This window comes from Drosophila subobscura, chromosome J (assembly GCF_008121235.1).
Source record: "Drosophila subobscura isolate 14011-0131.10 chromosome J, UCBerk_Dsub_1.0, whole genome shotgun sequence".
In the NCBI taxonomy this organism is placed as follows: domain Eukaryota; kingdom Metazoa; phylum Arthropoda; class Insecta; order Diptera; family Drosophilidae; genus Drosophila; species Drosophila subobscura.
Window position 1 is genome coordinate 1,933,107 of NC_048532.1, and position 21,144 is coordinate 1,954,250.

Here is a 21,144-nt window from a genome sequence, read left to right on the forward strand (position 1 = left end):
CACATTATCGATTCAACCAATTCGATGGTAACTCTCGAGAGCCCAACGTGCAACAGGTGCACTTTCTACTTCCGTAGACTTTAATCAAACTTCGACCAAGGGAAAATCAACATTAGTTACTGTCTATCAGAAACCAAATTGGGTCGAGGTCTTTTGTGGACACTTCCGTTCCTGAACAGCAATTACCTCTTACTTAAGGCCATGACTGGCTTGGCCTCACAGCATTTTATGGATGGAAGGAGAGGTTCCCGATCGAAGTTTGAGTAATTACCTATAATTCTTCTTTAATTGTTGGAGCTCTGCCTACACATCATTTTCTGTTTTCTTATACGTACATATTTCACGCTTTCGTTTCTTTTTATACCCGGTTCTCAAAGAGTAAATAGGGTATATTGTATTTGTGGGGAATAACGGTTGTGTGTAACGCACAGAAGGAAACGTTTCCGACCCCATAAAGTATATATATTCTTGATCAGCATCAATAGACGAGTCGATAGAGCCATGTCAGTCTGTCCGTATGTCCGTCCGTCCGTCCGTCTTGTTGAGCGCCTGGATCTCAGAGACTATAAAAGCTAGAGCCACCAAATTTGGCATCCAGACTTCTATATCTCACACTGTTACAAGTGTATTTCAAAAATGAGCCCCGTCCCCTTCCGCCCCCGCAAAAGGGCGAACATCCCAAATCTACAATTTTGAAGATAAAAGAAAACTAACGCCCTACGCCATTCCGTAGGGAATGACCATATCTATTAGATCACCATGGGATCCAATTGGACCATTATTGTAGCCACAATGAAGAAATTATTTAGCAGTGGCAAAACCCACCCCGTCCCACAGCTTATATTTGTTTTTTGCACATTCTCTCATTCACACTCTGCTTCACGCAGTGTGTGGCGTCTGCCCCTGCCGTTCCTCTACCTCTGCCTCAGCCGTGGCTAAACCCACCCCGTCCCGCAGCTTATATTAGTTTTTTTCACATTTTCTCATTCAGACTCTGCTTCTGCTGTGTGCGGCCACTGCCTCTGCCGCGAGTCTGCAGTGTGTGGGTCTAGGGAAGGGGAGCGAGCTAAAGGAGCGTGTTGGTGTGAGAAGTGTTGTAGATGTAGATGACAGATGAAGAAAAAATGTAAGTTTTGACAAAACACCGCTAAGGTGCAGATGTAGTACTGAGTTCCGGGTATAAAAGTAGTGACGCGTAAGAAGCGTCTCACACGTCCCTTCTCGTTTGAATTGTCACAGAAGTGGTGGGTTGAAGGATGGGACGAATGTAATGTTGTTGGTTGCTTGATTGATATGTCAGGGCCGTTAGTTGTTAAAGAGTAAGTAGGTCAACGTACTTTGCAGGGATTACGGGAATGTGTAACACTTATCGGAATACTTATGCATTTGGTATAATAAGAATGAGGATTCGGATAAACAACTAGATTAGAAATGAAAGGCGAATACAGAAGGCAAGAACACACACAAGTAGAGCGGGATTAAGCTACTAATAAATTTGAATGATTCCTCTATAAAACTTTACCAAATAAATATATCCACATCTATGCCATTTATCTTATGTATCTGTCTTGTGGATTAAATGAACCTTCAATATGTCATCTATAGTTTCCCTTCAAGTACTCCAAACGAAATACTTGGACATTGCGTTGGAGGAACCTCGTTTTCAGCCGAGCTACCAATTTCATAATAAACTAATAAATATAAAGTAGTGATTAAATGTCGATTGTCTGCTTAATTCGATGCAAAGCGTTTCCAGCTGGAATAATATGCCATAATGGGCAGAAATATATGATTACATGCGAGCGGGGTGGGGTTCAAAAGAAAGCAAAGAGAAAATAATGATACTCGGGTACACAAATCACAGCAAATCAGCGAAGAGGTGAAAAGCGGATAAGTGAATCCAAAGCAGGAGAGCAATAAACTTTGGGCGAACCCAACAACCAACAAAAACCCCAGCAAATTGCACTGAAAAAATCGATGAAAGTTACTAAAAAAGAAAACAAAGAAGAGATGTACAAACTTTTCCCACTTATGCAATGGTATTTTTGTTAGGTTTAATGTTTTGCATAAGACTATGATAGGGCAGGACTGGGGGTGTGTGAGAGCTTCCACCCTCCGCTGTTCGCATCGCTGACAGATATAACGCTTGATTAAGTTGCCAAGGACTGATTGCAGGTTTTTATTTTATTCCTCGTAACATATTTTACTTGCTTTTTCTTTTTCTTGGCAGCTAATGCAATCTGTGTCAGCTGCAGCAGCAGCAGCATCTGCTTGAAACACCAAGAAATACACTTACAAAATAAAATCGGGAGATCGAAGGTCTAGATACCCTTAGACGCAGACAAATCGTTGCACACTCAAATTTGATCGAATTGCAATTAGCTGCAATCAAAAGAAATAAACTGTTCAAAGGACCACTTTGATACCTTTCATTACATTAAAATTAGAATGTGTAGGAAGTATGTTCACCTTTTGATAGGGTAATCGTTTGTATGTATGTATGTAAGTACATATGTATGCACATATGTATGTACATATATCCACAACTAAGCATGGATTAGTGCTAACAACAAAGAAGCAGCCACGAAGTGCAGTTGGAACAGCATCACGAGGCGAAGTAGCTGCAACAGCTACAAAAGAAAGACAATCCGCTTTGTGTTCCGTTACTGCACAACTCCATCTCTCTCACTTCTCTCTACAGATTCGGTCCATAATTATAAAATGTGTGTAAATCCATATGTATGTTCATACATACATAATCCGTATATTTTATTTCCCATGAATCGTTTTCCTTTGTTTGCAGCTTCTTCTAATTACATTTATCGTTACCTGATACGCAAGCGCAAACAGTAAAATATGAAATATGTACATACATATGTATGTATGTATGTATGTGCCAATAAATGAATAAAGAATTGTGGGAAATTAAAGAAAAACGAGGAGGAACGTTATGAGACGCTTCTTACTCGTCACAACTTTTATGCCCGGTACTCAGTCAGTATTTATGTATGTACATATACACACGTTTTTTACCTTAGTGTTATACACTGAAATGTATGTATTCTTATGTATGTCTTATTCTTAAGTGTTATACACTGAAATGTATGTATTCTTATGTTTTTATACCCGGTAGTCGAAGAGTAAATAGGGTATATTGTATTTGTGCACAAAGTGAATGTTTGTAACGCACAGAAGGAAACGTTTCCGACCCCATAAAGCATCAATAGCCGAGTCGATTGAGCCATGTCTGTCTGTCCGTCCGTATGTCCGTCTGTATGTCTGTCCTTCCGTCTTGTTGAGCGCCTGGATCACAGAGACCATAAAAGATGGAGCCACCAAATTTTGCATCCATACTTCTGTATGCTCACACTGTTACAGGTTTACATATTTCAAAAATGAGCCCCGCCCCCTTCCGCCCCCGCAAAAGGGCGAAAACCTCCCAAATCTACAATTTTGAAGATAAAAGAATGACCAAAAAAAGGACCAAAAGACCAAAAGGAATGACCATATCTATCAGGTCACCAAATTGGGATCCGATTGGATCATTACTATAGCCACAATGAAGAAATTAATTTGCAGTGGCTAAACCCACCCCGTCCCGCAGCTTATATTTGTTTTTGCACATTCTCTCATTCACACTCTGCTTCGCGCAGTGCCGCGTCGCTGCCTCTGACACGTCTCTGCCTCTGCCGCGTCTCTGACACGACTCTGCTCTGACTCTGCAATGTGTGGTTCTAGGGGAGGGGGGCGAGCTAAAGGAGCGTGTTGGCGTGAGTAGTGTTGTTGATGTAGATGACAGATGAAGAAAAAATGTAAAATTTGACAAAACACCGCTAAGGTGCAGATGTAGTACTGAGTGCGTAAGCTGCGGGACGGGGTGGGTTTGGCCACTGAAAATTAATTAATTATTGTGGCTATAATAATGATCCAATACTGCCCCAATTTGGTGATCTGGTAGATATGGTCATTCCCTACGGAATGGCGTTTTTAGTTTTCTACTATCTTCAGGTTTGGGAGGTTTTCACCTTTTTTGCGGAGGCGGAAGGGGGCGTGGCTCATTTTTGAAATACACTGGTTTCAGTGTGAGCATACAGCAGTCTGGTGCCAAAATTTGGTGGCTCTAGCTCTTATAGTCTCTGAGAACTAGCCGACAAACATGACGGACAGACGGACGGACGGACAGACAGACATGGCTCAATCGACTCGGCTATTGATGCTGATCAAGAATATATATACTTTATGGGGTCGGAAACGTTTCCTTCTGTGCGTTACATACAACCGTTATTCGCACAATTACAATATACCCTATTTACTCTTCGAGTACCGGGTATAACAATATACTATTTGCTCTTCGAGTACCGGGTATAAAAAAGCTAGAATTATTATGATATGAATGGCGAAGGTGTGTCCAAATGTAGTTACGTGAGTACATCCTCCTATGATTTTGTGCACTGCAGTTCATAAGCCATTGAATAATGCATTAGCCATATGCTAAAGATCCAGAATACGCCTTCGACAAACGAATGGGGATCTACATTCATTTGAGTATATCTGAATATGGAATTGTTTAATTATAGAACAAGTTGTTCCGTAGCGGACGGGGGATTGAGTGAGGGAACAGGAACAGGCACCGAACAGACGCTGCGGCGTGCAACAGAGTTTGAGTTTTATTTTTATTAGATGTTATCCGAGACTTGACCAGCTGCCATACCCCGAGCCCTAATGCCCCATACGCCCCCTGGCTTGTGTGACTAATAAACTTGAACTTGTGTGCGAGAAAACAATTGAGAAATTGATCCGATGAGAGCCTCCCACAGCTGAGCATAACAATTAGTGGGGTTAGATTCCCCTTCAATTGTATTTGTCGGTTGTTTTGTCACACACATGTAACGCATCCATCCATCCATCTATCAATCTGTCTATCCAATTATTTAGATATTGTGATGTGGTAATAATGCTTGGGGATGGGTAACAGCAAATGCCACCAAAAAAAAAAACATGCTCAATAAATGACCGGGGCCATGTGGCAGTAATGGTAGAACGGGATTTACATTTCAACAGAACAGTGCCGAAATTCCAATGAAAACCCTTAACTCATTTGAGAGACAGACAGAGATTTTGAAAGATCCTTTTCTCAAGTGGAAAACAAATGCACCAATGCAGCATCTCGAAAATTTCTTCGCAAGCTACCTGCTTGGGCGATCGCATCGATAAGTAAACCACAGAAATGCACAGCTGTTTCCCGCATTTCTCATTAGTTTCGCCTGAGTCTTTTGTGAGGAAGATCCAAGCGAGCAAATTGAATGCTGGAAAACGTGTTTAACGCTAAGAAATTCGTACTTTGTTGAACTGAAATGAATTTCAGACGTTGAACGTGCTTTCGAGTAATTTATTCAGAATAGTGATTGATTGTGCAACACATTAAAACTTGGTTGTTAAACCCGGTTCTCAAAGAGTAAAAGGGTATATTGAATTTGTGGGAAAAAGTGGATGAATGTATGTAACGCGTAGAATGAACCGTTACCGACCTCAAAAGGTATACATGTATGTATAGCCGTCTTGTTGAGAGATGCAGCCGTCTTGTTGCATCCAGATGGCTGTATGCTCACACAGTTTCAAGTGTATTTCAAAATTTCGCCCCACCCTCTTCCGCCCTGCATAGGCCGAAAATCTGCTGCATCCACAATTGTAACGATACGAGAAAAGTTAAAATGCTATTCAGTAGAAGAGGACCATATCTTTCAGATCACCACATTGGGATCAGATTGGATCAAAATCCTTGCCCAACTGTGTAAAGAAACTACTATGTGTACATTAAAATAATGACAAGAAATTATCTGAGAAGCATAGATGCCGTAGAGAACATTTTGTTCAACATTTTGACAATTTTTTTGACATTGCGCACTCGGAAGCAATGCGGATTATAAAAATACAAGAAGATAACGAGTTTCTGCGGTGTCAAAGAAAAGACGGGAGACCAGGCTTTGGTAGAGTGGACAACAAACTAGCCGATAAGGCAGAACGCTCTCAAACAAGGCGTTTCAACGGAGAAACCCGACAAAGAAGACGTGATTATTTATTGAGTGCGCTCTCCTCCAATTTCGATCTCAGCACACAGGTAATTTACCTAATAATAATCTTAATGATTTTTTAAACTTTAATATTTCATTTTGTGGATTGATGCATGATACACTTAAATAGTCACCCGCACACAGAAGCGTAGTCACTCCGAAGCTTGTAGCTGCCTTGGATAGTTTCTCAGTTCCAACTGAGTGTAAGGGACTCTGTTTCAATTAATTTCAACAATAAAATGGCAGAAATTGTCAGTATTCATTGGGATGGACAGCTTTTACCAGCTCTAGATGGTCGAAGCTGCAAGGGGGAACGTTTTCAATTGTCATTGCTGAGCCACAAATGCAAAATTCGACGGGTAAAGAGCAAGCACAAGCTGTTTGGAATGCACATTGCACATACATATGTGATTTGCAAATTGCATGTGGTGACCTTTAAAACTCCGTTTCCATCACCATCACAATCAACTATTAATAAAAATATTAATATACATTATTACAGCCAACATTTTATGATAGCCTGCCCCTTAAATCCCCACGGTAAACGCCCTCTAAAAGCAAACAATACACCCACAAAAAAAGACAAACAATCAGAGACAATCAGAAAAAATACTAAATATATTGGGCAATATTGATGAATTATACAGAATACAGACTGGGAAAAATATACAACAAGAAGAGAATGAGAATATTCTGTTACAAGACTTAAATCGAAAAATTGGGTCAAACGAGGGAGTGAAAGGAAGGGGAACGTGGGGAAAATTGAAAGACGAAATGTGATAGAAACTACATAAATGAAATGGAGGAATGTTTAGGCTTAATCAGAGGGTTAACGTGTTCAAATATGCTTTTAGCGAACAGTATGAAGTTTATATGTAGTTCTAAAACGCACTGTAGGACGTACTGTCACCTGTGAACTCTTGTACTCGAAACTAAAATACAAATCTTGTTTACGCCTCTGTTGACATATTTTTATACCCGGTAAACGAAGAGTAAATAGGGTATATTGTATTTGTGCACAAAGAGAATGTATGTAACGCACAGAAGGAAACGTCTCCGACCCCATAGAGTATATACATATGTACATATATTCTTGATCAGTTCTTGATCAGCTAGTTCTCAGAAACTATAAGAGCTAGAGCCACCAAATTTTGGCACCAGACTGCTGTATGCTCACACTGAAACCAGTGTATTTCAAAAAATTTGCCCCGCCCCCGCAAAAGGGCGAAAACCTCCCAAATCTACAATTTTGAAGATAAAAGAAAACTAACGCCCCACGCCATTCCGTAGGGAATGACCATATCTATCAGATCACCAAATTGGGATCCGATTGGATCATTATTATAGCCATAATGAAGAAATTAATTTGCAGTGGCCAAACCCACCCCGTCCCGCAGCTTATATTTGTTTTTTTTACATTCTCTCATTCACATTCTGCTTCGCGCAGTTTATGGCCTCTGCCCCTGACACGTCTCTGCCCCTGCCTCTGCCCTGACTCTGCAGTGTGTGTTTCTAGGGGAGGGTGGCGAGCTAAAGGAGCGTGTTGGCGTGAGTAGTGTTGTTGATGTAGATGACAGATGAAGAAAAAATGTACAATTTGACAAATAACCGCTAAGGTGCAGATGTAGTACTGAGTGCCGGGTATAAAAGTTGTGACGCGTAAGAAACGTCTCACACGTCCCTTCTCGTTTGTTTTATAATTTTATTTTTACTCCCGAAACTGTCTGCACCTCCCAAGGGGGGAGGAGCGCATTCGCCTTCTCTGTATTTTCCAGATCTGGTGAATGTTTCGTTTTCAGTTCCCGCTAATTTGTGCTCTACCCTGCAGGCTTAACATTCTCCAAGGGCGGACAACTGGCTGTGATCAGAAAATTCCCTGTCAGGTTTTTGGTGAATGCCTGAATGAATAATGAGGCAGGCGTGCTGTTGCTCCTCCAGAAAATGGCTCCAGTGGGGGGAATGCAGAGAGGAACAACAATTGGTGGAATACTAGACAGACAGGCATGCCTGGGCCATCCCCAGGAATCGAACTGAAAGGCAGGTCAAGGAGGAAATACACACGGACCTAGCAAGACATAATGTGTGGGGTAAGAGGAAGTGATTTAATTCAAGATACTGGAATCATTGATGAGCTTAGTTAGTTAAACAAAAACATACATACATTTGCATGTGCATATGTTGGCTATAAGGTCCTTCTTGATTTTGTGGGCGAAAGTGGATGTACATATGTATGTAACGCACAGAAGGCATCGTTTCCGACCCTTCAAAGTATATACAGCATATATTCATGATCAGCAACAATAGCAGAGTTTATATCGGAATGAGTACCGGGTATAAAAGTGGTGACGCGTACGAAGCGTCTCACGTTCCTACTCGTTTTTCTTACTTTTTTCAGTTTCCTCACGGTGCGTAACTGAATTTGGGTTTGGCGTCGGCGTCGTCGGCGTAATTACAATTATGCAGTGAAGAGTGAGTCGCTGCTTTGCCATTTTGGGTAAAATATACATACATATGTATATACATACATACATACATACATATATGCATAAATAATGCATTACTATCAGGTAAGCTTGGCGCTTACACATCGATGACCCGTCCTGCAGGGTAGTAACAAGAGATGAAAACACATGCATGCCCATGCAACACATGCAAGACAGAAACACATGCAAGACAGAAACACACACACACGAACACACTTTTCTCCAGACGGCGGGCGACTGTCATAAAAAGCGACGACACCTGTTTAAAGTTGTGGCAGTCCCTCCTACCACTCCCTCTTCATTACTTTTGTGAGTTCTTTTCGTGCTGCATTTACCGCAATTATTTACTTAGGCGATCTTTCGTATGCGGTCTTTTCACAAAGGTAGAGCCCAACCAAACAGAACACGGCAATAGATTAATTCCCCAAGTGCATTTCCCCACTAATTACACGAGATAGAACCAAACACACACACACCTTTCTATACCCTGTATTCTGCCTCTAGCGTGATGCGAACTCTGAGAGTTTTGGAGAGAAGGCGTAAGCAGGAGACGGAGTAGGAGCCTTCAAGCGTGTGAAGCAATTCTTTGCGGCAGTAGGGCGCGCTTCGGGCGCTAGTTGATAGGGTATTCTCTAGTTGGTGCTTGAGGGCTACCTCTCGGTGCATTGAACTGCCTCAGGTGGATCCAGAGGGGAACCTGTGCTGCTGCTGACCCACATTGATGAAATTGCATTTGAATTCATTTTCATTTCCATGTCTGTATTTAAACCAGTCAGTCATTCAGTCAATCAACAAGCTTTCAGGTTGTCCAAACCAATTACAGTGTATTGGATAGAAGACGTCATCTTTCTCTTCTCTTCAATCAGCTTCAACCATTGCTCTTGCACTTTCTATGGCTGCATCTCTCTTTTAGTCGGCGCCCCCGCCAGTTGGCACAGCTCTTAAAAGCTTCTTCTTCTAAATACAAATCTGCTGACACGATTCCCATTCCTTGACTCTGGCATTTCTGGCTACTCTGGCTATCTGTCTGCTTCTCTCCTCGTTGATTCTCTTTTGCTTTGGCACGAGTTCGTTCTCGTCGTGTACAAACAAAAGCACAACAAATACAAATCTTTTTTCGACTTGTTTACCTTGAATCGCATTGATTTGAAGTTCAAATCATTAATTACAGTTTTATCGCCATTACTTTTTCAATTAATGCGCTTTTGTAACAAGATTTTAATGCTAAATTGTTTTTTATTTAATTTATGTACGAGCGTATTTGGTAAACTTATCGAAAAAGGGATTTCTGGCACACAACGAGTATCACCGCAAATCAATACGAGTCAAAAGCTGGCATGCGTTGTAGTTTTACAGTAAGCCTGCTTGGTGGACTGCTTTTTGCCTGGAAAAGCGCAATAGGTACAAGGTTCAGTCCAGAAATTACAGTTAACAACCCTTACATATGTATGTACATATGTGGGAGACTCGCTCCGCACACATCATGAATCTTGTTTTTGCATTCTCAGTCAGTGTAATTTATTGATTGCCGATTTCCGAAAAAACACTCTCGGAACGTACATAGACTTAGTATTTTTCGAAGGTGTGGCGAGCGATCAAGGGGGTCTTGATCCTTGGGTGTCTCGCCAAGAGTTAAAAGATCTAACCAAATGTAGCTACAGTCCAAGTATTGTCAGAAAGCAATTAGTCAAGACAAAAAGAAAGAAATATGATGAAAATGCATGAGCAAAGCCACATAACTGTGCCAAGGCGACCCATTCCAAGCAACGAAAAAACGAGGCAAAATTAATTTTCAGAGCCGTTTTGTTGTTTTTGGCCAAAGTATGCAAAGTGCAAACGTGAAACGCGAAACGGTAGAGCGTGAGGGAGATAACTGTACACAGCACATAGCTTTTAAAGGGAGCTCCAAACAATGTTAAACAGAGGCCAAAATGGATTCTACGGGGGAAATGGAAATGGACACGAAGTATATCAAATTACATGGGGAAGCACCATGTGCAGCGTGATGCAATGCAGGGGATTGGGTAAGGGTATGGTATGGGTAGGAGGAAGCAGCTGCTACTACAGATTTCCATCTACTCCAAAGTGGGTTTCCGATTACAGGCGGAAAAGGATGAGAGGATGATGCTTCGTTGAGTGGAAGATGGTGCACTTGGGCCCAAGATTTTGTCCTGTGGCAGCTGCTTTCTCAAGGAAATCCGGAAACACTTGTTCCGCTCTCTTTCTAGACGCAACACTTGCTCAAACTAAAAATGGAATGAGGTGTGCGGGGAAATAGATAAAGAAGAGGAAATAACTCCACAGCTGGAAAAAGTCAACGGCGGCACCAGCTGGCACGAACATAGCTCAAATCAACAACTACAAGAAGAGAGCAACAAAACAGAGTCAAGCAAATAGAGAGAGGAAAACAGAAAACAATTGCGAATTTTCGCATTCGGGGAAAATGTTACAACTGTCCCACCACACCACACCACACATAAAACGCGAACAGAGCGCTAGTCATTTATTTAGTAGCACCAAAAAACAATGTTCAAATAAATGACGGGGAATACGGCGGCACTCACTTTGAGAATCAATAAGCGTTCACGTTGCGTGCCCACAACGAGCCAAGGTGGCGGGAGAGGGTGATTTAGATGGTATTTGGATATGTAAATATATTCCTGATCAAAAAGGGAAGCATACTGAATATAATTGGTAGACCTATCTTCACTATGCTGCTTTTTTTATACCCGGTACTCGAAGAGTAAACAGGGTATATTGTATTTGTGCACAAAGTGAATGTATGTAACGCACAGAAGGAAACGTCTCCGACCTCATAAAGTATATACATATATTCTTGATCAGCATCAATAGCCGAGTCGATTGAGCCATGTCTGTCTGTCTGTCCGTCCGTCCGTCCGTCTTGTTGAGCGCCTGGATCTCAGAGACCATAAAAGCTAGAGCCACCCAATTTTGCATCCATACTTCTGTATGCTCACACTGTTACAAGTGTATTTAAAAAATGAGCCCCGCCTTCTTCCGCCCCCGCAAAAAGGCGAAAACCTCTCAAATCTACATTTTGAAGATAAAAGAAATCTTAAAACGCCATTCCGTAGGGAATGACCATATCTATCAGATCACCAAACTGGGATCTGATTGGATCATTATTATAGCCACAATGAAGAAATTAATTTGCAGTGGCCAAACCCACCCCGTCCCGCTGCTTATATTTGTTTTTTACACATTCTCTCATTCACATTCTGCTTCGCGCAGTGTATGCCCTCTGCCCCTGACACGTCTCTGCCTCTGCCACGACTCTGCCCTGACTCTGCAGTGTGTGTTTCTAGGGGAGGGTGGCGAGCTAAAGGAACGTGTTGGCTTGAGTAGTGTTGTTGATGTAGATGACAGATGAAGAAAAAATGTAAAATAACCGCTAAGGTGCAGATGTAGTACTGAGTGCCGGGTATAAAAGTTGTGACGCGTAAGAAGCGTCTCACAAGTCCCTTCTCGTTTTAAATTATTTCATTCCTCTGTCATTCTCACTGACTGTTTTTGCTAATTGGCATGCATTGAGAGCTCTACAGTTTTTAAATACAATCGAATTTTGAAATCACTGAAAAGATTAGAGAGGTACTTAAAGCTAACGCACCTGTTTAAATGTGTTGGTATCCCAATTAGATCAGCAGTGGCTGTGTCAGCAGCAGACCAGTTAATATAGCATTAATTTATTTAACAACAATTAAACCTATTTTTGCACAAATGTAGACACACACACATACACAGAGACACCACACTCACACACGCGAGAGCCGGTGGCTACGCTCAACAGATGGATTTTTGGTGTAGGGTTGTGGATGATACGGCTGCTACAGGTAGTCGCTGTTGTTGTTGTTCTTTCCGTTGTTGTTGTTGCGCAAACAATACGAAATGGTCTTAAAAACGTACACTGAGGCTCTTTTCTTGCACTTTCACTCAACGCACAGGCATTTCTTCACTCTTCGCTTTGCATAGGTGTGTTTTCGCTCTTGTAAAGGTATTGTACGCGTGCGTAACGTTGGCAACCACTACTGTTGGCTGTGCCGCGATTTTTCCGCTAATCTGGCTCGCTCCGAACGACAAAAGTTTTTTGTCTAAAAGTCCGACTGCAGTTGTAGACTTGTTTGCTTCGAATTTTCCGGTGACGACGAATGACGACCCTGCTCGACGTCTCAAAATTTAATTATTTCAAATTATCGCCGACTTGTTTCCAAGCCAGAGACATATATTATTTATTAAGATATTATATTCGCGGCGTTTAATTTATTTAATTTTTGCAATAATTTTCGAGATTATTGTGGGAAAAGAAACTTCTGCCCGATACTACGTTGTGTTCTTGTCCGGTTTGTGTTTAGTTGGTGTTTAAATTTTGTACCAAAAATGATTTTGATTATACAAACGAAATCCATCATATGTTATATTATATGAAAACCTTCAACAGGTGCGAAATGGGAGAAAAAGTTGAAAATTCGTACTTTTTTCACCTACTGTTCTTACCTTTCTTTACCTACCATGCCAAAGAGAGGATTTTTTTCAGCAGAGAGAGCAAGACACTCATTTTTGCACTGAAAATCGAGCACAGAAATCCCACAAGTAATATACAAGCACTGTTCCTCGATTTTGATATTACTAGCTTGCAAAGACTTATTTACTCTGAAACAATAATTTAATACGAATTGAAATGCCTCGGTTTGATATTTTTTTGTGTTATTTTTGTAATGGTTTGCGGGTTAGAGATAGAGAACTATCGATGGCACTATCGGTACTGGACTATCGACCTAGCTCACCATCGATGGTTTGAAGACTCGATAGTGGCCGAATATATCACGATAGTTTACTTTTCACATCACTGAAATACATTTTTGCGCGCTTTAAAAGGCGGGTATCCAACATCACAAAAAACTCTATCCAAAAATTTGCCATACATTTTGCTTGTGCGTGGAACGTAACTAACTAATTTGGCATTTGCCAATAATGCAAATGGGTTGCCAAAGGATTATTATTGCCAAAAGAGCAGAGAAAGTAAGTAAGAAATTTATTAAATTCAGTAAAATGATTTCATTTTCCATTTGACTCCGACGATCTATTTCGACTCTCTTTTACGTTTTTGCGCTCAGTTTTTCCTCCATTTCGCAAACTCCAGAAATAATTGTCAACCATATATTTTTTGCCTGTGTACCAGCTGTTCTCTCAGTCCACACACGCACTTCGAACCGATATATCGATAAGAATCTGTGGATTTTGTTGACGTTGCTGGATACTCAAGAAACAAAAATTCAAACCAAAAATGTTTGGCTCAGTTTTTTTATATGAAGTTTGGCAAGAATTTTTTGTTTTTGTGCTACCCGCCTCTAAAAAAACAATTTTCTATTGCGACTATCGACCACTATGGATGATTTAAAATGTACTATCGTTAACTTTCGATAGTTCTCCACCTCCAATGTAAATTTGCGTAAACCATTAACAGATCCATGTTAACTGATAACATTGAATAGTTTGAAAAATAGCGCGCAAAACAAAAGAGAAAAAGAAATTCTATTGTTTTCCTGAAAGGGAAAGGGAACATAAGGAAATATTATAATAAGCTCGGAGTGGTTTGGGGGGCAGCTCTTATATCCTTACAACATAATTGGGACTAGACTCCGGTTTATACATTGTAATTACTCCTTTCTTTTCCTAAGGAACACCGGATAATGATGAAAAAATCATCATTATCGTCTAACTAATCACTGATTTCTTTGGGTTTATTTTATTTTCTTTTATTTGTATATACTCTCACCTAAAACAGATGGACTCTTTTACTATTCCTAGAGGCCAACCTTCACCGATGGATGTCCATCCGCCGTCAGAGGCTCCAGCCTTTCTCACGCCTAACAACATTGTAGTTGCCTCAAAAATCCATACCACTGTCAATCTAACTTCGGACTCAGTTGCTGTACCTCCAGCTCGCTCGTTCTGGCCTCTTATAACAGTGATCCCCCGCAAAGCAATCTTTGTCTCTAGTCTTATACCAGGAGCCACACCGAAAGATGTCAAAATACATCTAAGCTCTAATCTCAAATAGTCGCCTGATAACTTCATTATAACTAAATTTCTCATCATTCAAAATTATTCTTCTCGATTCTCTTGTATCCAAAGCTTTGGAACCGTCTACATGGCCAGACCACACTAAGTATTCTGCATGAATTCAACCTGTTTGTGAACGACCTGCCTCAAGTTATTTTGCACTTAGTTACATTAATGTACATATGTATGCTGATGACGTTAAAGTTAGTCCTTTTGCGACTGGTACTTGCATACTCGCCTACAACTTCCCCTTGATGAAGCACAGGAACCATTAATTATAATTACTTCTAGTCCCCTTGTTCCCTTGAAAAAATTGTATATAACATTTACCATTTATTTGTATCTTTCCTTCCCCTTCTGTATTTACATATTTAATTTATATTTTTTCTTATTCCATATTCCATAATTAGCAGTTAATTCTTAAGTGAAAATAAATAAATAAACAAATTATATATACAATATATTTTCCATAGTCAAATATCAATATGTACATATGTATGTATTTTATTGTATATTAAGTTCTCATTAGTTGTTCAAAATCCCTTCGCAAAGGAAAAGAGCTTTTAAAACTCCCTTATCAAACCAAGGGAGCTCTCATGGTGCGAAATTTGTACCAAAACCTAAGGTGTCGACAACAGGTAAATACGTCACAAAAAATTGCAGGTGCGCCGGTAAATTACACCGGCCATTTTAATCCTACATGGGAAGTTCTCTCCTGTGTCTAAACGGTCAGGGAAAGCCTCTCCTGTGTCTAAACGGTCAGGAATATCCTCTGCTTCCAGAAGCTCTCGCAAGCACTATTACGGATCCTTTAAACAGGTGCGAAAAAGGTGTGAGCCTTAAAAAAGCTCGTCATTTTTTGTACCTGCTTGCCATACCTTATCTTGCCGTCACATGCCAAAGAGAGAATTAGGTCAGCAGAGAGAGCAAGATACTCTCCTCATTTTTTGCTGCTCAACATGAGCACACTGTAAATTGAGAAATTGAAAAACGCTAGATCTATTGCGAAAATAGCTAAACTGGCAACACTGGCCCATAAGCTAGATGGACTCATGTTTGCGTTTCAGGTATGAGCACACAAAATACCCCATAAATATACCAAACCACACCACACGGTAACTACACATTTTCTACATTTTAACTACATATTGTGTAAAAACGTAAGTGGGCCTGAAATGTAACGTCATTTAAACACTTGTTGATCGTCAACCGGTAGTTTGCTTTACTTAATTTACTATATTATATGATTTATTAATGACTTTACTTAGATTGACATGTTTTTTAGCTATACATACTATATATTAGATATTAGAACCAGCCATTTTAAAGAAATTGCGGGTCTGAAATGATATTATACGGCGTGGCCTTTCCAGTTGAAGTAAAAATTAAACTAAGAGTCCTCAAATTTTTCCTGGTTTTATAATTCTGTTCAAATTTATGTTAATATATGACTGAAAGTCAAACTGAAATTAAAAAAAAAGAGCTAAAAACATTAATTAAATTATTATATATTTAATTAGAACATTTCAGAAATTAGAATGGATTCTACGTATTGTCTGGATTGATGAAATAGGTTATACATACATATGTATTTATCATTAACTGTAATTCTGTTTAACTCACTTTCGACGTCTTAATCGTACGAGATCGTGCGGAGATCATTTTCCAATTTCAAAGTAAAATATTCAGGACTCGGGAGTTTTTCATTTGAAAAATAATTAAAAAAATTTAGCTACGAGTGAGTATGAAAAAAATAAATATTTTTTACTTTTAAAGAAACAAGATAGACTTCCAAATCAAGAGGTTTTTTAAATTAATTATTTTGCTATCAATTGAATGGAGTCAAATTGTCCACGAGACTCATATTTAGTGCAAAATTCGGTCTGAAATCCACTTCTTTATCAATTTACCAATATGTTTCGTGGGAATCCTGTTAAAACTAGCCATACAATGTGTTAACTCCAGTACTTAGCTTTATCTTGTTCGTACTTCGTGCACACGTAACCTTATGTTTTTCTTGAATTTTAAATTTTTTCTACATTTTTCATCTACTCTTACATCACTTGTCACGACTGAAAAGTCACACACCATATTTGCAATATTTGGTAGAACTAGCGCCAGAGTTCCTTAAATAACCATCAAAGGTCTTAAAATTGCCAAAAAACCTAGTGGCGCCACTGATTTCAAGCTACAACTGATGTGGCGTTCTCTTTGCAACATATGTACGTATATTGTAGGAAATGTTGGGGAACAAACCAATGTTGCATTTTTAGAATTTTCGTACTAACTTTTTATTTGAATGTTGCAGAAAAATGATGTGTCTAATGTTTCGAAAATATAAGTCTTATACAGGTTGAATACATGTTGATGAGAACGTAGTGCCAGACTTTTAGAAATCTGTTCCGGGGCTTTATCTGTTTTAGTTTCCGGTCACCTTGAAAGCTTTCAAAATAAATACCGGCAGTTTGTTTAACTTTCAGCGATTTTATTTTAGCGATAATCTATTAAAATTATCAAAAACGCTGATCATTTTGGTTTCATTTCTGGAGTATAGAGAGCGCCACTGTGTAAAAAACATTTTTTGTTTTCGTCTCTTACATGTATCTTACATGTACCCTGCACATGAACTTCAACATGAAGTGTACTATTATACGAGTAATATATACGAAATTATATATGTATGTATAAATTTACTGTTCGTATTTTCCAGCCCTGGTATGTTTAAATTTAGTAAATTGCACATTAATTAATTAATAGTCCTGAGCCAAATGGCAAAATCCAAGAAATTTCAATGCAGTCTGGAATGGGACCGCAGCCGGCGTCAAACAGTGGGAATAAATAAATAAATACCTTCCGGACGAATGATATGAAGCATTAAAATAACACAGATAAGGCGTTTCATTAACCCGCATTCTACAAGTTTCCGTAACCAATAGTAAATACGCACGGAACACGCAAAACAATGCTACAAACCTGAACTTGTTGAGCGGACGGGTGCAACAGGTACGAGATGGCCTGGCAACGCGAGGTAAACAGGAAAATGGAGCTCAAGTTCAGCTGTTGCATTGGAAACGAGGAGCTCGATGGAATGTTTTGTCGATAGCCCAAACGGACAAGGACCACACTAAATTGCCATAACAGAGTGAACTCCCTGAACAGATAGATTTAATTCAATCCGGCAATGTCGCGATATAAAAACAAAAACTAGTAAAAAAAAAGAATAAAACGCAACTCGGAGCGAGCCAGGAGGTTAAAGGTATTCTGTGGTCATGGGGAATACGGAAAGCAACGTGACCAGCGGCGTCAAGAAGCAAGCGGGAGTCTCCACCCAAGCCCTATACAAATTTGTCAATCTCAAGGGCGGAGGCCTTCTCGTGGACATGATGAAGCGCGCCTGCCAGACAAAACAGTTCGCCGAAATCGACCACGCCATCAAGACCAAGGTCGAACCCTTTCTCTACAACAAGGGTGCAGGACGGTACTTCCCCATTTCGAAACTGGTGCTGCTGCGAAATCGAGACCGCCCAAGGACGCGCCAGCTGCCCGAAATCCGCTCCCTGGAGAACCCCGACGACGACTTCAACATCCACGACTACTGTCCCGAGGTATCGGAGGCCGAGTACATCTCCAACCCGACTGCCTACCGATTCGTGTGCTGGGATCTGAATGTGAGTGGAGCTGTCCAGTTGCTGGGGTCAAGAAGCGCTCTCCATTTATTCCCTTTGTGCATCGCATGCAATGCATTGCAGGAGCGTGGAGCCGTGGGCGAGACCATCCTCCATTTGTGCCTGCTCAACGCCTCCTCGCTGCACGCGGACCTGGCCAAGCGGCTGCTCAAGTTCTACCCAAAGCTGATCCTGGACATCTACATGAGCGACGAGTACTACGGGGAGAGCGTCCTGCACATAGCCATAGTGAACGAAGATCCGGCAATGGTAAAGTATCTGCTGGATGCCAATGCCGATGTCCAGGAGCGGTGAGTACCCATCGAACTCCGTAGGCCAACGCCAACGCTTTGACCGCTCGATTCTATTGCAATTAGTTGCTGCGGGGCCTTCATGTCGGCGGAGGACACAAAGTTCTCGCGCACGGATTCGCCAGATCACGAGTTCGTGGCTCTGTGCCCCATCACCAATTACGACGGCTATGTCTACTGGGGCGAGTATCCTTTGAGCTTTGCAGCTTGCCTGTCGCAGGAGGAGTGCTTCCGTCTGGTATTGGCCCGAGGAGCGGACCCCGACTTCCAGGACACCAATGGCAATACCGTGCTCCACATGCTCGTCATCTACGAGAAAATGGAAATGTTCGATGTGGGCTACGAGGTGGGCTCCAATATCCACGTGAAAAACATTCAGAACCTAACCCCACTCACGCTGGCCGCCAAGCTGGGACGCGTGGAGATGTTCTTCCATGTGATGAGCATCGAGAGGGAGATATACTGGCAGCTGGGCAGCATCACCTGTGCCGCGTACCCCCTGCTCATGATCGACACGATCAACGAGCAGACTGGGAACATCAATAAGGACAGCGTGCTGAATTTCGTCGTATTTGGGGATAAGTTGGAGCATCTGGAGCTGTTGGATGGCGTGGTCATAGACCTCCTGAAGACCAAATGGGACACATTCTGCAAGTCCCGATTCTATAAGCAGTTCTACATGTTCGCGTTCTACTTTCTGATCTCGCTTTTCAGCTTTATACTGCGCCCAGGCCCGGATGCCAAGAGCGAGGATGAAGAAAATTCGAACAGCACTTTAGATCTCTACAGAAACGAGAGCTCTGATGTTCATCATCAACAGAGCAAGAGGGGCTCTTCCCCGAGCACCGAATACAGTTGAGTACTGCTCCGAAGTGGGGTTCTCCTGCCCGCTGAAAGTCTTTAACTTTTCCGTTTCCTTTCAGAAACCTTCTGGTTGAACTTCACGGAGTATTACGACCCCAATGAGGTGGAAGTCTTGCCCGCCTGGTGGGAGAGCTATGCCCAGTGTCCGCTTATGAATCTCGAGTCCGATCTGGCCAAGCTACGCATCATGGCCGAGATGCTCAACTTTGTGGGCGCCATCCTGTATCTGCTCGTGGCTCTCAGGGAGGCTAGATTTCTAGGCTATAAAATGTTTGTTGAAAACTTGGTAAGTTCCGCGGGTGTTCCTCAATGCATAACCCTCACCTTGGGTGTTAATCTTTCCCACAGATGACGGCTCCCTCGAGAGTCATGTTCTTGTTCTCTTGTGCCTTGATGATGACCATACCCTGGCTGAGGGTCTCCTGCCTTACCGAGATCGACGACCACGTCACGGTTTTTATAATGTTGACCACAGCTCCGTACTTTCTGTTTTTCTGTCGGTAAATAGCTCCAGTTACTTATTATATAGAGTAGCAAGTCTTTAAGCCTCTGCTGGCACTTTCGTCTGATCATTCGCAGTGGCTTCAAGACCGTTGGTCCTTTCGTGGTGATGATATATCGCATGGTGATGGGCGATCTGCTCCGCTTTGTCTCCATCTATTTGGTGTTTGTGCTGGGCTTCTCCCAGGCCTTCTACATCATCTTCCTCACCTTTGATAATCCCTCGACGCCAGAAGACCAGGATGCAGAGTCCAATCCCATGCCCTCGCCGATGGAGTCCATTGTGGCCATGTTCCTGATGTCGCTGACCAACTTCGGGGACTACTACGGGGCTATGGTGTCCACACAGCACGAGTACGAGGCGAAGATTCTGTTCTTCCTGTTCATGGTGATTGTGAGTGTGCTGCTGGTGAACATGTTGATCGCGATGATGGGCAATACCTACCAGAAGATAGCCGAGATTCGCAACGAGTGGCAGCGGCAGTGGGCCCGGATTGTCCTTGTCGTGGAGCGGAGCGTCCCGCCAGCGGAGCGTCTCAAGAACTTTATGCACTACAGTCAGCCCATGTCGGATGGCCGAAGAGCCCTGGTCCTGCGCCTCAATATGACCGTAGGTTTTGCCCAGGGTTTTCGTTTTCTAAGCAAATGATGTGATGCATAAGCTCTCTTTTGCAGGACGAGGAGAAGGAGGAGATGAAGGAGGTCCAGGAAATGAAGCGCATTCATCATCGTTTCTCCAATAAGCGGCAAATGGAGCGGGAGGCACGAGCGCGTCGCCGCCAGCAGGAGTACGAGAAGTTCTTTGGCACCGCCCGCAAGTCGGAGAGTTCTGACAACAACAACTTCTGAGGCTCGACCCCCCGCAGCACTTAATTAGTTCAAGTTTTATTGAGCCTTGTTGAAATCTGTTCGATTTGTGCAATAAACTGAGAGTCGACATACAGTCACTTCCACAGCAACAGTTCACTGCTCCTTCGGATAGATGAATATAGAGTTCTGTATACAAGTGCCATATAGTAATGAACCTTACTGCCCAATCCGTCCTATCCACCCGCATCTCACCCTCATACCCACAAGACACAACAGATGTATACATATGTTCCGCTTTATGAGTTGGCAAACAGAGCAAAGTCGCGGCAAGTGGCGGCCATTTGAATTAAGCCAACAA

The 21,144-nt window shown here is 41.7% G+C and overlaps 2 protein-coding genes across 6 annotated transcripts in view; one reads left to right on the top strand and one right to left on the bottom strand.

The window, feature by feature from the left end:
• LOC117895838 (peptidyl-prolyl cis-trans isomerase-like) overlaps positions 1-12,929 on the bottom strand; it is a 46,606-nt gene extending 33,677 nt beyond the window's left edge. Inside the window, exon 1 of one of the 5 annotated variants that reach the window (XM_034803782.1) lies at positions 12,183-12,929. The gene's annotated coding sequence lies outside the window, so the exon portion shown is untranslated. The remainder of the gene's footprint in view (positions 1-12,182) is intronic. The other 4 variants (XM_034803780.1, XM_034803785.1, XM_034803783.1 and 1 more) reach the window with 4 other exon arrangements.
• Positions 12,930-17,879: 4,950 nt separating this feature from the next.
• LOC117893628 (transient receptor potential cation channel subfamily V member 6) lies at positions 17,880-20,916 on the top strand. The gene is made up of 7 exons (XM_034800310.1): positions 17,880-18,303; positions 18,385-18,611; positions 18,678-19,465; positions 19,535-19,761; positions 19,824-19,975; positions 20,055-20,586; positions 20,652-20,916. Exons 1-7 carry the CDS (start codon positions 17,905-17,907, stop codon positions 20,823-20,825), a joined length of 2,499 nt encoding a protein of 832 aa, XP_034656201.1. The 5' UTR covers positions 17,880-17,904; the 3' UTR covers positions 20,826-20,916.
• Positions 20,917-21,144: the final 228 nt, after the last annotated feature.